Here is a 16,679-nt window from a genome sequence, read left to right as displayed (position 1 = left end):
ACTCCCCATAATGTCATGAGCTTGTACGCAACTCTCGTGAGGGTGTCAAGTATTGGAGCAAACAAAAAAGGAAACTTGAAAAGGAATGATACGCAAGGAGCGACGAAACGGGAATCGGCAGGTGCAAGATTATAAGAGGCAGGAAGAGGCCAGTATTGATTAGTGAGCATGTGGGTATAGCTGACAATAAGAAAGAAAAATGAGGTTGAGCAGATCATCTATTGTGTGGAGCAGATAACTATATACAGTAGAACCCCGCTGTTACGTTCCTCACTGCTGCGTTTTCCCGGCTGTTACGTCGTTTTCCGCCGGTCCCGGCATAGCTCCCATAGGATACAATGTATTGGGAACCCCGCTGTTACGTCGTAACTGTCGGACCGTTCCCGTATGATACGTCGCGAAGTGCGCTCGGAGCCGACCGAGTGACTACCAAAGAGAGCGGCCATGGTGCATTTTCACGCAGCTTGGCCTCGTTTGACCGTAATATTAGCCGCATGAGAGGCGCAAGCAACAGAATCTTTCAATTGATGCAAACAAAAGCATGGCCTTCGAGATTCAAATTGCAAAGATGGCGTCTATGACGTAACTGCTCGCGTAAGCAAGGCCTTCGAGATTGGCATTTACTATTAACAAAAGCATAGCCTTTGAGATTTGTATTGCACAAACATGGCGTGTATGACGTAATTGCTTGCGAAAGCAAGGCCTTCCAGATTAGCATTCACTTCTGCCATCGCGTTGGCGTAGACTCATCATCATCGTTATTTGTCGGAGAACGGGAGGAGTTCGAGCTGGTTGGAGCTCGCATGGTCGTGCGTGCGGTTCGCGGTCGGACTCGCCGCGCCGGTCGTGATTGCGTGTGCTTAGTTCTTTCATGATCCGCGTTTCTATCCATCGAGCTAGATCGCGGCTGAGCGCGCCAATTTTCGTGCTGCTCGTAAGAATTGAAATAAAATTCTGTACCACTAAATATTTTGCCGTTTTTCCTGTTTTTCGGCTCTTACGTTTCCCGTCTCTTACGTTTATTTCCCATGGTCCCTTCAAAAACGTATCAGCGGGGTTCTACTGTAGTCGTATACAACTTTAGAAGTCCGCGGCATTTCCTCCTCAAAGGCGTATGCACCAAGCCTGCACAAATAGATGCACACTCCGGACTGACGCCATGAGTCAGACGGCTGGTGATCCCGCCTTTGGAGAACATTCCCGAGTGCACGAGTAAGACTATTTCTCCACTCGCGGTAGCGATTGGCCGCCATGCTTCGGTCGTCTAGGCAGTGCCCCTCTAGACTTCTTAAGCTGTATCCGATTATAGTGGTTGTATGATCAGAAATCGACAATTGCCCTCGTTTTTGGGATTCCGCCCTCATGCTCACGATGCCAAGTCACGTCCTCACACTCGCCACAAAAAATTTACTCGCCTTCACCTACAAGTTGAATGGGCTGCAGTCCTCCTCCCATCTTCAATTTGTTACAGTTTCAAATATGCAACCTACTTGTCCTATGAGCTCAGTTTATGATTGCCTGCAGTACTGTTCCTATTGTTGCAGCGTTCGATGTTGCTTTGCTTGTAGTAATAAGAATAATTGCTGGGGTTTTATGTATGAAAACCATAATATGAATATGTATGAGGCACACCTTAGCCTCGGGGACTGGGTTAATCTTGACCATCTGGGGTTCTTGAATGTGCACCTAAATACACGAGTGTTTTGGCATTTTGCCCCTGTAAAAATGCAGCTGGTTGGGCCAGAAATCAAACCCGCGTCATTGAGCTTAACAGGAATATGTTTACTATGTTCTTAGGTGAAAGGCGTGACAATGACGGACGAGATATACACACACACACACGGGGCATGTTGTCCTTTGTCACACCTTTCGCCTTGAAACATGCTAAACCAATACGCCCAGTTATCCATCCTAACATTTACTAGTCTCATACAGCAGTACTTACCATTAAGGATGTGCTAGAAAACGAGACAAAAGCGTTTTGCTCTGTGGCACTACTGAAGGAAGGAAAATGGGTTCTGGGTGGGAATTTGCCTATCGAAATGCGATTCCCAATTTTGCGCCACCTTGATGGCTTTCTGCACTACCACATCTTCAGCCATTAAGGCATCCGCAAATAACCAGTGCTGTCAGAACTTTGTGTATTTCATTAAGTATACTTTCCTGTGAACTTCTTTTTTTGCTCGTTCAGGCGGCTGCTAAGAATAACCAGCTTATGAAGTTGCATTCCTCCATTTGCAAATTAGGGACTTGAATTTGCACAAATATTTATTGAATATACACAATTGAGCTGTCTCAGTATGATCGACAAACATAAGGCGACTAACATTTTGATCATGATGTGGAAGTATGGAAGTCCAAGCAGCAATGCAAGCCACTTTAATGACCTTCAAATGTGGCCTGCACGCCCTTTCCAAGTTGTCGTGGTTGAGAGCTGCATTTCGATAGGGGGAAAAGTAAAAATTTATTGTAATCGCTGCATCCCACTGGCATTGGTGTCGCCTGCACATACTTTACCGACTGTTGCTACTGGTGATCTAATGCACTGTTTGTTTTCACTGGCCAAGCCTTGCGAGGGCCCTTTTAGGCAATCGAACCTGTACTTGAACAATTAGTACATGAAACTGATTAGTTGTAATCCCTTGCATTGTTCAGCATATTTGTTACTGATCAAATATTCTTTCTTCTTACTTGGTAAAGAAACTGTAAATCAGTTACTTTTTTTCTCCACTCCACTGCGTGTAACCGGTTACATTAATTGCAAGACATGCTATAAGAGATGAACCTTTTAGAATTTGTATTTGCACAACTGATGAACAGTCTGTAAATGCATCAAATTTACTCAACATGATCCCAAGGCACTCAATATTTTATCGCAACAAGAATATTGCCATGATACGTCGATTTGAGATTTCAGGAATTAATCTCAATTGGATTGCAATTAAGTATTTGTCTATTCTGGGGTCATTCATGTTCCGTTTTTTCATAAACAGAGTCAAATATTGTGCTAGAAATATACTGCAATTTGGTTTCGGTTATATTCATTCCGAGCGAACAAAAAATATAGAGGTACTTTTGTTGTGGCTCATGGCCTTTTGCACCACCTGAAGCACATTTGTAAATTATACTGCTCAACGAGAATTAAAACTCTGTTTAGCTACAAAGAACATACATTGAGCTTGAAATAGTGACTAGAGTTTTTCTGGGAAAACATCGAAACATTTTGTGCAATACGTGTGCTAGATTACAAGCACATGTGTCTCCATTTTGCAGCAATACTTTTTAAAATCTAATAAAAAAGGACAGTGTCTGCTTTTACTGCAGATTATTGGACTGCCTTCCGTTTCAAGTTCATTATTAAATTGCTGGGTTTAAAAGAGTGTATAGATACATTTTTTTTAGCAGCACAGGCAACTACAATGCAGTGACAGAGTTCTCTGAATGCGCAACAGATCAATAGAGAGTGATCATTTAACGCATAGACTTTGAAACACTCGCCAATGCGAGCAGAGCCTCTTGGTGTAAGTTACAATGCTCACAGAATGAAATGAGACCTTAAAGGGGCCCTGCAACACTTTTCGAGCATGCTCAAAAAGCGCTGCCGATCGGTAGTCGAGGCTCCCGAGAACACGCGAGCCAAATATTATAGCGATGCGCACGGCCTGGAATTTACAATAAATTCTCAGTCAGCTGAAAATCGCTCCCTCTTCTCTCGAGAAATGATGTATTAGTCCGCAAAATATGACGCGATTGTCGGCAGTTCCACCATTGGCTGATGTTATAATCACGATAACACCCTCATTATTACTTTCGTTGTTAATTTTGAGTTCAATAAGTAGATAATATGTATGTTTATATTATGTTATCGCGTTAAAAACACCCAACAAACATTAATATTAGCACTTCCGGTCTCACCGACAGCTCGTCTGCTCGTAGTTGCGTGGTTCCGTTTTCTTCGCCATGCGCAGTGCCGAAAACGTGAATATTTCTGTGCTTTTGACCATCGCCGGTTGCCGTTGAGAGTGGCAGCCGTTCGAGTGTTGCCTCGTCAGCTGAGAATTGCATTGTCGGCACGTTCTCACGACCGACCGAGGCACGGGCGCAGCGTGTCTCCGATAACAATGCTGGCGTCCGGTAATGGCGGCGCTTCGGGGTCGTCTGCCAGTGCCGTCTTACGAGGTGGTGTATCGGAGTATGGGCCGAAACCGATCTCAGCTTCGTTCCAGACGAGCGCGCACGTTTGCTTCCATGGTTGGCAGAGCGATGAAAACACTACGGCGTTCGAGGTGCACACCCAACATTACCAAACCGACTCGCAGTTTTCAAGCACGCGCGATACACGGTGCCATGGGCTCCGCCGCTCGACGACGACCGCGCGAGCCGACCGGAAGTGGCGCCACAGACCACGTGGTTGCGCCGAGACACCAGAGAGAAAAAAATGAAGAAATGCCGCCGGCGCTGGCGTCGCCTCCTCGCACCTCCGCCCTCCCTCCCTCCCCTCACGTCGCGCGCAGCTTTCCGCGCGCTCGCTGCGTTGAGTTGAGAGAGAAAGCTGCGAAACGTGATCTCTATAATTTGGTAACACCACTCAGACTTGACGGATTTGAAAAATTTTTGCGGCATATGGCTCGTGAAGAGTCATACGTCAATAATGGGACTATTCCAATATAACAACGAAAGGTGTTGCAGGGCCTCTTTAAAACTGAATAATAATAGCCGTTACGCACAACCCTTCGAGGTAACCACATGTTGCTGTGAATCTGGTCGCTGAAGGAGACGTTGACTCCGATGCTAGTGTGCAAGCCAATATTATGCCTTTGCAAACAAACTGAAGGTGGTGAAAACAAAAATATGCCCGTTACATAGCCCTAAATTGCTGCATTTCGTTCAGGCATGTATGTTTGCAAGCAATCTTATGTGGGTTACTAATATTTTGCGTCAGCACTTCCTTAATTCTCCTAGGAAATTCGCAGGCTATGGGAAGTCATAGTGGACGCCAGATTATGAACATTGTGGGGTTCTTTAACACGCACCTAATTATGCACACAAGCTTTCCCACATATTGTTTCTTCAAGACCCCGAGAAAAAACAAAAAAAAACCTAGCATTGCCACTTGGCACAGGCTACAACTACATGTCCCAGTGAACTGTGAAGCGCTGAGTGAATACTGGCAAATGTGGCACGCACAAAACATTGTTTCGCTGAGGTTGCGCTGTATTCACGTTTTCAACTTCCAGTGTGCAGAAAAAGAGACATGCAAGAAAGGAAAATTGAGGACACAGTTTGGATGCTAGTCGATATGAAAAAATCTCATTTTACTTTGGCTTTGTCTTGTGACACTGCACGTATACATAGATATCACATCGAGCACAATTGTCACATCGAGGCAGTCCTGAAAAAAAAAAAAGTGCTACAGTAGCGGAATTTCTCCCATGCAACGGCAAGACAAATGCAGTAGTGTGGATCGTCACTTCCATGTATGTGGCATAATTCGTTGAGGCATGTAGTGCCGTGCGTACATGAAATCTGTTTTTCACAAACACTTAAAAAAAAAAACGGAAACAGAGTGAAGCAATGAAGTGAGAAAGCCAATGCATTGGTGTGCCAACATCATGTGCTGTAAAGTTGTACTACCAACTAGAGTTGCAGACAAGAAAAACCAAGAGCGTTGGGGAATACTGCAAGTTTTTGAACAACTCGTGTCGTATTTTGGCAAGTGGCAACATAATACTGATCGAGAAAGGCACTGTGATCCAATCTTGTTGATCGAGGTAGACAGCTTTTAATTCCTCCACTGCAAAAGGGAGCTGGAAGAGTAGCTTGGCACTGTTGGTCAGTCCTGAAGCCCCATCCCTCTAGTACACCGAGATCGCATCAGGTACTGTGTACGGTATATACACACACCGGTTCACATTCACTCTACTATGTACACTATGTACATGGGATGCTCATGGGCTGTACAGAATACTTCCTGCCTGTTAAGTGCGGTGATGAGATGGTTTGTACAGTGATGACCGTTGGGCTTCACAGAAGCCGCGCGAGTGAAGGCAGGAAACGTCGCAGAGAGCCTGCCAGCAAGCGCGTCACGTAACGGAATGTGCATACCTTTGCAGGTGTCGCAGCGACTCGTGGGAGGGTTGGCTTGGCTAGTGTCCGTAACGACGGTAGTCAATTTCAATAGAAAGCCGCAAACGTCGGCCCGTTAAGTAGCCAAGCTCGTAACAGGCAGAGGGGTGTGGACGTTATGGCCACTGTCGCTGAGGATCCATGCCTTACCGCATGCAGGTTAAAATGGAATAAGAGTTTTGGAAATGCCACTGCCAGAACTTTTGGCAATGTGACTGGCACAAGACTATGAATCCGCCGACTTTATGTAGCGCGCGGCGGTGACGCAGAAGAATACTAGCAGACTCTCTGCACGTCACGGGTAAAGGCACTAAAAATGAAGGCCGACTTTCATCCGTTCATCGCCGATAAAAGTACTAAAAACTAAGTAGTCAGCTGTATATATAAAAAAAATAAACACTTAAAAACTCAACCGGGGAGTTTGTCACATGCACACAAGTCACTGTGCAGCAACCCCTCAGAGTAGTTCAGTCTTTCGCAGCTGGTCCCGCATTGAAGACTGCAGCGGGATGCAGCGACGATGTCAGATGCTGTGGGTGTGCGGTCATAAGCGGCGCAGCTGACGCTTCGAGTACTTGCTGCCGATGATGTTCTTTTTGGACCGCAATGAGACTTGCCCGGAGGTGGCGACGCATGGCTTGGGCAGGTGGTAGTCCTGGCGACACTTGGGGCAGAACCGGTAGCCGCATTTGCAAGTGCCGGCAGTGCTGTTATCGGTCACCCGGCTCGGATACTGGCAGATGGGACAGGGCCAGAGCCATTCGCCTTGCCGAAGGTGCTTGGCCTCCTGAAATTTAGTTAAACAGTTGTCATTTTGATTCCTCAGACAGTTTCTTTTGTTTTTGGTTGGCTGTCTTGGCGAGGCTGCCTTGAAGCTGCTGCGATCTTACTGTGCACTCCTGCAGGCATTTAACACTTTTCATATGGCATGACATCTTGAGAATTGTGCCAGGTTTCCAAGAATTTATTGCACGCAGACGGCAGCATTTTCACTTCAAAGGCAGATGCATACAAAGCTTGCCTGGATGAATGCCCGCTCTAGACTGACATCGAAAGCCGCACGGTCAGTGACCCTGCTGTCTGAGAACACCACAGAGTACGTGAGCGGGGACTACAGTAGACTCCCAGTAAATGAAAATCTCTTTAATGGAACAACTGGCACTAATACGACGGGTTTCGTACTTGAATTCTGCACCCCTGTTCATCTCTCAGTAAATGGAACTCCTGTTAAACGGAACACATTTTGCTCGTTCCTTCAGGTTCCGCTGTAACGAGAGTCTACTGCATTTCATTAGTCGAAGAGGCTAACGCACTTCAATGAGAAGCAATGCGAGGTGTACATCATTGGTGGGGCAACAACCTGCGAGCTGAAGCTGACAACTATGACAGATTGAAACAGCATAACTCGCAGAAAACCTCATTACAAGCGAAACTGCAGAAGTTTTCCCATTTTGATTGTAAAATATTCAAGTTTACATAAAGTAGGTCAACCTACGATGGTGTAAATACAGTCGAACCTGGATATTTCGAACTCTTAAAAAAAAGAAAAAACGGAACTAATTCGATATACTAAAACGTTAAAAGAATTTACCGTATTTTCGATGTGAATTTTGGTGCGCAAGTTGGCTTCATGGCACTGCTTCACGAAAATTAATGCAAGGAAGGCAGCTTATGATTTAAGCGGGGAACTTTTTTAGTCGATTTTTCAGCGGTTTGTAGTCGAGGGTGCAGGCTATATGCGGGGGGCAGGTTGTAGACGAGAAAATACAGTATCGATGTAAACAGCGACCCAATGCCTTCAAATGCAGCTGTGTGTACTCAATGGGTGCTAATGTTGGCGTTGTTTTGAAATATATACTCTGTGTGCTTCTTGGGATGCTGCACACAGCTGTGACGTCAGACTTCGTTTCCCCGCATTTGACCGTGTCGATTATCGCCAGCTTCACTGAGAACAGCCAGGTTATTCCGTTTTACGGCAGCCATTGCGTTAACAAAGAGAGTTGAGAAGTGAACAGCAACCTCCCATGACGGCCATGGCGACAAGGAATTGGAGAAAGCATGCGATGTCAAGCGATGGTTGCTACTCTCTCCGAGCGGTGCCCTCTTAAGCACGCCACTCAGTCTCCCAAATGCATGCGAAAAAGTCCCCTTCCGCGAGGAAAAGCCAACTTCTTGGGGCATATCGCACTGCCCGATGTTCAAAATACAAAATGTTCGGGCTATTTTTGTTCAATGTATCTGTAGATTTTCAAGCATTGTAGTGTTCGAAAACAGTTTGATATAAAGGATAATTTGATTTACCCGGGTTCGATATAGTTGGGTTTGAATGTACTACAATTGAACAATGTTTGGCACAACTGAATTCTGGAATTTCACATGCCAAGACCACAATGCAATTAGAGCAGGGGGTTCTGGAATAATTTTGATCACGCGGGGATCCTTAACACGCATCTAAATCTAAGCACACAGGTGTTCCTGCACATTGTCCCCACATCTCCGAGCTTTGCAGAACAATAGCTGCTGCGGCGGGTAATGCTTGGCATAACTGCTATGCATTGCTTACCTCTCTGAACAAGTCTAGCCTTGACTTTGCTTCCTCATTCTTTCCGGCTTGCCCGTTTGAATTTTGCTCCGCTCTGGCATTGTGCACCGTCAGGGGAGGAGCACTCGACGGCTCCCTCTCGGGTGGCTTGTGCTCGTAGATGTTTTCCTGCACAAGTGGAAGACGGTAACACGTATACCAAACAGCCACGCAACTGCAATGGTGGCCAGGACGCTTAGATACAGGGTCTATCCGTAAAGCAACGAAACTGGGTCTGCGAAAGATAATGTACTGATCCCCATCGAAAATTGGGTTCAAGCACACCGAAAAAACATGGACAGTAGAAGAGGACAGGACAGCGCTTACACTCGCAGCTGATTATTAGTCAGAGAAAGGCATATAAAGCCCAACTCACCATCTTGCTGCAATATATTGATCCGATGGGCACATATTAAAATTCTTAAAAATACTAGGTTCCTAGGCCACTGATACACAGATTCCAATGCGGTTCCCACGCTTCATAAACCACACTTGCCGAGCTTGAAGTGCCAAGCAGTTGTTCGACTAGGAACATCGCGAGAGCCAACATCTCCATGCAGGGACTTGTTGCAGTCAGGGCCATAGAGTTTCCTACAATATTTACTCGAGGGAACTGTGGTGCTGCCGTCGTTCAGCCACCATGGGAATGATGGGTAGTACAGGGATTCTCCCAGTCTTCGTACTTGCGGCTTCAAGCACACTTGTGGCGTTGTTTATCGTTTCGTTTTGGCTTTTGTTTCAATTAAAAGGACGGCTCCTTGTGAACCTCGCATGCAGATTTGAAATGGTCAGCCTTAAAGAAGAGCGACTGCTGAACTTCGTCTTGTGACAAAGCAGGTACATGCTACACCGAGCTGAAAGAATGAAGCTTAGGCAAATCCATGTTCCACCCATCGTTCCCATGCTGGCAGAAGAGTCATGCGTTGCGGCTCCCATAGCCACTAGCACCAGATTTCCCTTTAGTGCAATATTATGGAACTATATGGTCAAGGCAACAAGTCATGGTGTCAAAAAAGTTGGCTCCGCTGACAGTCCTCGCCACTTCAAACCTCTACATTTCCCTAAAATTCAGTGCCGTTTGCGCGCAGACAACGACGTAGAGTGTAGCAGTTGTGACTGACCCTGGACGACTCGTAGTGCTCTTCTTTCTCCTTGAGGTATGCCTGAACGCGCTGTTCCTCTTCGGGTATGGAAAAGCACAGCCTGCGCCACTGTGCACTGACTTGACTAGCACGCACCAGGTCCGGCGTGGACAGATACCCCAGTATCTTACACACGACCGGCCTGAAACTTTGGAGCTCCTTGAGGATGTCCACGTGAGGTCTGCTCTCCTTGGCTTCGGGAAGGCGAAGCAGCTGTGCCACGGGGTCCCCGCTGCAATTTCAAAGATGATGGCGTGTGCGAGAAGTCTTTCAGCGAAGTATAGACAAATGTTTATGGAGTTCAGAGGGTGCGTCACAAGGTTTGGGCATTTCAAACAAAGTGTAGAGCGCTCAACAATGGTGTCCTCAATTTATGGAATGCCCATGTGGCGTGAAAACTATCCAAACGTTAAACGGAACTCTGCACGCCCTTCCTTTTCAAGGAAATGCGCTCGTCCTGTGCACTCTTTACGTCTTCGTCTTTAGTGCTTCATCAATCGTGCAAGTATTCCAACTACCCCAACTTTCCATTCTACTGCTGTTCGCGGAAGCCACATTTCAAAAGAGTGAAAGCTTACATGCAGGTATGTCTATGGAAGAGGCATTCAAAATGTTCACGGCTGGTCTGGAGCCATGCATGTGGCCAGAGTGGTTGTTAAACATCATTGACCGCAGCACAAGACTTTGGTTTGTCATCTGACGCGGAGCGCGCAGTGCCACCGGGGCAAGTCTGCTGAGAAGCAAAATATAGAAGAAAAAAATTTGGGGGACCCTTAAGCTTCGCCTTTAAGAGTTGAACGCCGATAGCGAAATCCGGCCCCTAGTGCGCACTTCAACCACAAAGTGCATACTTATTAATGTGTATTGTTACACGCACATGCACACAGACGCACACACGCGTACGTTGTAATGGCACAGGTTTTCGATCTAAAGCACTTCCCTGCGCTAGAGTCTGGACATATTTCTCACAATGCCTCACAGATGGCAGGACATTATCTAATGTTTGCTTGATCAATGCCTCCTCTAGAAAGCAGGCGTTGGCTTGATATGTTTTCCGCTAGATGGACATAGTTGTCCATTTTTGGAGCCGTTTGAAAGTTCGTGTGCATTTTTAGCGGCGATGGCTGCACTATCCCGGCTTTTTTCGAAGCATGCCGTCGCGCAAGAAACATAGTTTGATGGCCTCGCCAATGCGCCTACAAATCGCCAAATGGGCTCATTTCCGTCGCGACACCTGCCGAACAAAATGCGTTAAGGAGACTCCTTCCACTACATGGCATTTATGTAGTGTTTTTTTCCGAAGCAGTTGCAAGTAACATCGTGGCCAGGGGCGTAGCCAGGGGGGGGGGGGTCTCAACCCCCTCCCCCGAAAATTTTCAGCTTTGCTTGTGTATATAATATACGCGCACACATAAAAGCACATGCACGAACATACATAAAGTATGTTTCTTGTAGTTGCACATAGAGTAGCTGTGGCGATCACCAGGAGCAGAACAACACCTCAGCCACTGTACTTAAGAAAGTGACAGTTACTCTAATGAAAAAGAAACAAGCTGCATTTGGATGTTCTTTAAAAAAAAAAAAAGTAATGGTTTGTGGTAAATTATTAGCAGCAATAGTCAGGCACAACTTAAAAAGGCAGGAGAGGCTACACGAGTGAAGTCCGCGACTCAAGTAGTAGGTTTAAAAGAACAGATACTTGGGAGAGTTTGTAAGGTTCCATGATGGTACTGAGAAGCGCAAAAAGACAAAACACAAGAACGTTCACCTTCTCTGGTTTTCCCTTCTGGATTCTTTTTTTGTTGCTTCAAAGTACCATCATTGAAAGTAGCACTCCCGCTCAAAACATGTTGCTTTCTAAAACATGCATTTCTAGGTGCAAATGAGACTTCATATGCTTTCATCTTTCAGACTTGTTTGTTAGAGTTCCCATTATAGAAATGCTACAGTGTATGCCAATTCAAGAGAAAAATAACCCTCTGCCTTGTACAACGCTGCATGTCGTCTGCTATGCCTTCTGGTGACACTGCCACTGGCTGTGCAGTTCACAGTACCAAGTCGAGAGTGTGCGTCTGCCTCAGAAGTGTGAAATGTCACTTCCCCCAATAGTTCCACCCGACTAGTTATTGCCCAAGACTGGTTGGGAACTGCAAAATGCAGCTGCTCTTATTTACACGAGAAGCGCGAAGAACTGGGCCGATGGGTTCATGCGTAGACGCAAAAAAACAGCAACGAAAGGATGAAGGAGAAGGCACATCACTGTGAGAGAGTGTGCCTTCGTCCTTGCTTTCGCTGGTTTTTCTCTGGGATACAACTTTGGAAGGCAGCGGCATTTCCTCCTCAAAGGCGGATGAACGCAAGCCTGCACCAATGGGCGCGCTCTCGTGACTGACGTTATGAGCGGGACGGCCGGTGGCTCCGCCTTCGGAGAACATCGGTGCGTGCATGAGCGGGACTGTTTTTTTAGTAGCGGAGGCGATCGGTTGCCGCACTTCGGTCGTCTGGGCGGGGCCTCTCCTGTCTTCTCAAGTTGTATCCGTCTATAGTTACGTAAAATGGCCACCAGCCATGTCGTCTGCTCTTTTGCTTACCTGTATGGCATGATGGAAGAGGCACAGCGGCTGTCATCTTCGCTTAGGAGGACCGAAGAGGGGCTGAAATTGGAGCTGCGGTTTGTAGAGTAGCCATCGTAGTACCCACTCTCTGGGGATGAACCAGAGATGGGAGTGGACTGGAGCACACAGGGAGTCTTGTGCACCGCGAGGAAAGACGTGGACCTTGCCGGTGTGCGTTCCATCTTCTTAAAACAGAAATGGAAGAAGCCAGTTCAGAAGACAAGAGAAAGAAGGACTGCAAATTCAATGCCATTATTCCACCAACAAAATGCAAGAAAAACGTTTCTGTCAGCGACAGCTTAGCAGTGAAGGGGTAATGCACTGCTCTTAACCCTCAGGACTTTGTATGGTCATGCTTTAGTGGCGATGAAGAATCAATTTTAAGTGTTTAAGTGTCAGACAAAAATTGCAAGTTAAAGAACATATGCAGACATGCTTGTTCACGGGAGAGCCCATGTCACGTTTGCACTACACGGTGATGTCACAGGAGTGATATAAGGCGTCAAGAGTGACACAGGGTGTGAATGCATTGAAGTATTTGCAGGAGTGAGTGCCAGTGAATGCGGCTTGCACAATTATGAATTAAAGTCTGCAATGGTGATAATGAGTGGATGCAACTACCAAAGTGACGAGTGTGAGCATGTTCAATTCAGTTTATATTCGGTGAAGCCCATGATTTTGGGGTATTACATAACGATTCATGCTCACAACCTGATGTGTGTGGATGCAAGCATGAATGCAAGTAAATGCCGGCACTTGTGGCAACGGAGTTACGGTGAACACCGATAAAAATTGAGGTGGCAATTCAAGGCAGTGCACACGAGAAAGAAAATTACGCTTGCCTGTTCTCGTAAATGGATGAAGCATTGCCAGATCCACAGCAACGTTCGAATGAATACAGTGTCAGGTGCTCTTTCAAGACTGGTTATAATACTGTATTGAGAGTAGCTCTACAGATATGTGGAAATGCTTGCATCAAGATACACACTGGCTAGAGGGCACTGTGCGCTCGCAATCTTACCTACCATCAGTACAAAATGGCCACTATGTGTAGAAGAATATACAATAATACATAGAACTATTTTTAGAGTATAAGGCTGTTCATTATAGCCAGATATGCTGGCAGATTATGATCAGTTTGTCAGCTTCTGGCGACTGTTGGTTGCTAGGCTGCTGGAGTTGATGCCACAGCGGCATCAGAGTCAATAACAGCAGCCGTTGCTCGAAAAGGGCTGATCAGTTAAGTCCACTTTCTTAATTTATAAAGGCTAGCATGGCTGCGAGCATAAGCAGATGGCAACCTTGTGACAATGTTAACAATGCACCTTTGAATACTGCCGCTTTAGACACGCACATTGACGTGAACACTGCAATAACCCTCAAATTTGCAAGCTTAGATGAACACTTCTGCTACAGGGTAATCTATCATGGAGGATTAGAGGAACTTAATGGATGGATGTTTAGTAACAAGCTGTTGTCTGGTGTAAAGAAAGCAATAGCAGCATGCATGCTGATCACATCACACATTTAGTGCACTTTAACTCAATATAAAACAATGTCTCAAGCGTCGTGTAGGGCGAAAATCTGACCAGTTATGCAATAATACCGCGTTATCGCAACTTGAAAAGTCTTAGCGGTGTAGACGAGACTAATTTCGCGCCATCGTACTGATTTCACCTACAGGTTACAACAGATTGTCTCTCGCCAGTAATAACTAAAAAAAAAAAAAATCCCGCGAAACAGTACACGAATACAAATGAGTCTGCTAGACATTGCGCGCAATTTTTACACGTACTCCGTTATCGCGGGAAAGAAAAAAAACATGCTATCACTAAAAACTGCCGGCGGCATCTCTCGCTTTACAAGTTAACGGCTTTAGATAGGCCGTGTCGATTACACGCGCACCGTTTGGAAGCCGGGCGTAGCAAGCGTGCATGTAAATGAGGCAGACGGAAGCATCTAAAGAATGCTTAATTTCCGGCAACTTAAAGACACAAAAAAACTGTTCAGATGTCGGTTGCTACAACAAACCTGTTTTCGAATGTACGGGATCGTCGAATGGAAGCCAAGCCGTCGAAGTGTCGTGGTGTCGCTGTTCGAAGGGCGGACACTCAAATAGCGTTCTCAAAGGGGTTCGGCCAGAGCCGGTAGGAAAGAAAAGATTAGAAGTGTAGCTCGCGTTTCACACGAATCAACCGGCAAACAACACGAGGCATTGGTCACCCCGCTAACACCGTAGGCCTCGCGAAGTCTCGGAACGTTGGAATTCACCGAGCACACCACAGCGTAGCAACCTCCTCATCCATGTTGCACGTTCGTCACGCGCCGAGACTGCCACCTCGCACAGAACTCTCGCGGGGTTTAAAATGAGAACGAATTGGCGGCGTTCAGCATTCGATGTCCGTTAATGAGGCACCTTCGGACGGGGTGAACGCGGTCTCCGATATCCCCCTTGTTTTCCCGCAAAAATATACGTCATGCCGATAGCCCGCGCCAACCTAACGTCATACACAGGTGCACAGCGCGCTAACACCGGCCGAGCCTGGGCCTGGCGCCCTTTTTTTTTTCCGCCACGCCTCCCGTACACAAACTCGGCTGTCGCCGTGAAAGACCTCGGCGTTCCTTCTTACCTTTAGGGCCGAAGTCGAACGGTCGATGCAACGGAAACCAAGCGACGAACAAGGCGACTACGTTGAACACATTGCAACGGCTGTCATGTGTAAAATCTGGCCTACCGGTTTCAAACACACGCGGGACATTCGATTTGAGACCAGCTGCGACCAATCAGCGTTGAGGGAGCGCCAGAAAACCCGCCACGAGACAGGTAAGCGTTGTTTTTGTTGAAACGAATTGTCACTGATCCAGGTTTCCTTTGTAATTAACGATTCAGTCTTTAATTTGTGCAAATAAAGTGCATGTTTAGGTTTCGTTATCTTTTTTCTACAGCCAAATCAGTAATTATTGTGTCGTCTCGCTTTACTGACCGGCAATATAGCGAATATGGCGACCGCCTGATGTCGTGTGGATACATTTTATAATACATGTGTTGATACACGCTGCAAACGGCCCTGTTAGCACCGTTAGTGTGTTAGTCACGCCGCATTTGACGTCTTGGTTTAAACAAAACTGGTAAGTGTTTGTTAAACAACCTTTGTCCTTGTCCGGTAGATAAGTGGCGAGGCCACCTTGTTTGAAACACGCTCGACACCCGACAATGAACGGCGTTTCTTTCGTACTGCCTACTGCCCGTTTTCTCTTCGCTCTTTCGGACTGTAGACGTCTCTAACGTGTCTCGCAGATGTCGTTGGTTGCCTACGCTGTCTGTGCTAGTAATTGAACGCGTAGTAGTGTCTTGTTTTCGTCCTAAAAGACTGGGCGTGCAAACAAGGAACACAAGAGGGAAGGCTCTGCGTTTGTGTTGAACTGACTTCTCTCTTGTGTCCCTGTTTGCACGCTCAGTCTTTTAACATGCATACTTACCAACAAGCTCAGCTCTATTATTCTAAGCTCGTTTGCGTAGTGACGATGGCATCAATTGCTTTGTGAAGGGCTGTGCCAACGCGTAGTTGTACTTCGGCGCTGCGCGCGCAAGGCATTCGTTGTAGACTCTCCCGACCACATTTTCGATGTAGTAAGGAAAGTTATTCCAAAGCCCGGCTGACTGCGTCGAACCTCAGCGCGAAGGACTAGTGACACAATAAACAATACCAACGCATTTGCGAGCCTGGCCGCAGTACGTGCGAGTTAATATTTAATTTACTACGCCATGTTAAGATGGACATTGGAGTGCTGCTCACTTGCACAAGATCAACGCTCCCGTATCGCTGTGTTGCGTCGCACGCAGTGTTTTTGTGTACATTGAACTGCAGTGGAATGGGCCATTAGCAAGAGGAGGAAAGGCGGCAGTTGTGAACAAAGAGACGCTCTGGTTCCCCAGACATTTCTGCGTTCTGCACCACGGGGACAAACGAGGCCCACCATTGTAGTGGTCTTGCTAACCTAATGTAATCACGACCGCATAGAAGGTTGAATGCTCCGTGAACGATAGCTTGCACAGTATGGTTGATAACCCTCAGCTGTCTCAGGCAGACACCGAGGCGTTTTTTTTACCACGAAAATATCCTAAACATATTTTAGTATGCAGAGTAGGTCATGGTGTTTGAACGAACTATAGATGGCTTGCACTGACATCACTGAAACAGCCAGGTTGGAACA

General features: G+C 46.5%; 1 protein-coding gene across 2 annotated transcripts; it reads right to left on the bottom strand.

The window, feature by feature from the left end:
- Positions 1–5,736: 5,736 nt before the first annotated feature.
- On the bottom strand, positions 5,737–15,238 carry LOC119383547 (F-box only protein 43). Of its 2 annotated transcripts, none has more exons than XM_037651762.2 (5): positions 15,095–15,238; positions 12,441–12,646; positions 9,829–10,081; positions 8,690–8,836; positions 5,737–6,913 (listed from the first exon to the last, which is right to left on the bottom strand). In XM_037651762.2, exons 2-5 carry the CDS (start codon positions 12,644–12,646, stop codon positions 6,671–6,673), a joined length of 849 nt encoding a protein of 282 aa, XP_037507690.1. In that variant the 5' UTR covers positions 15,095–15,238; the 3' UTR covers positions 5,737–6,670. The 2 variants fall into 2 exon arrangements, with proteins under 2 accessions (XP_037507690.1, XP_037507691.1); XM_037651763.2 differs by lacking the exon at positions 15,095–15,238 and adding an exon at positions 14,496–15,031.
- Between the last annotated feature and the right edge of the window lie 1,441 nt (positions 15,239–16,679).

Source organism: Rhipicephalus sanguineus, chromosome 2 (assembly GCF_013339695.2).
Source record: "Rhipicephalus sanguineus isolate Rsan-2018 chromosome 2, BIME_Rsan_1.4, whole genome shotgun sequence".
Lineage (NCBI taxonomy): Eukaryota > Metazoa > Arthropoda > Arachnida > Ixodida > Ixodidae > Rhipicephalus > Rhipicephalus sanguineus.
Note: the sequence above shows the minus strand (reverse complement) of the source record. Positions and strands in the feature narration are given on the sequence as shown.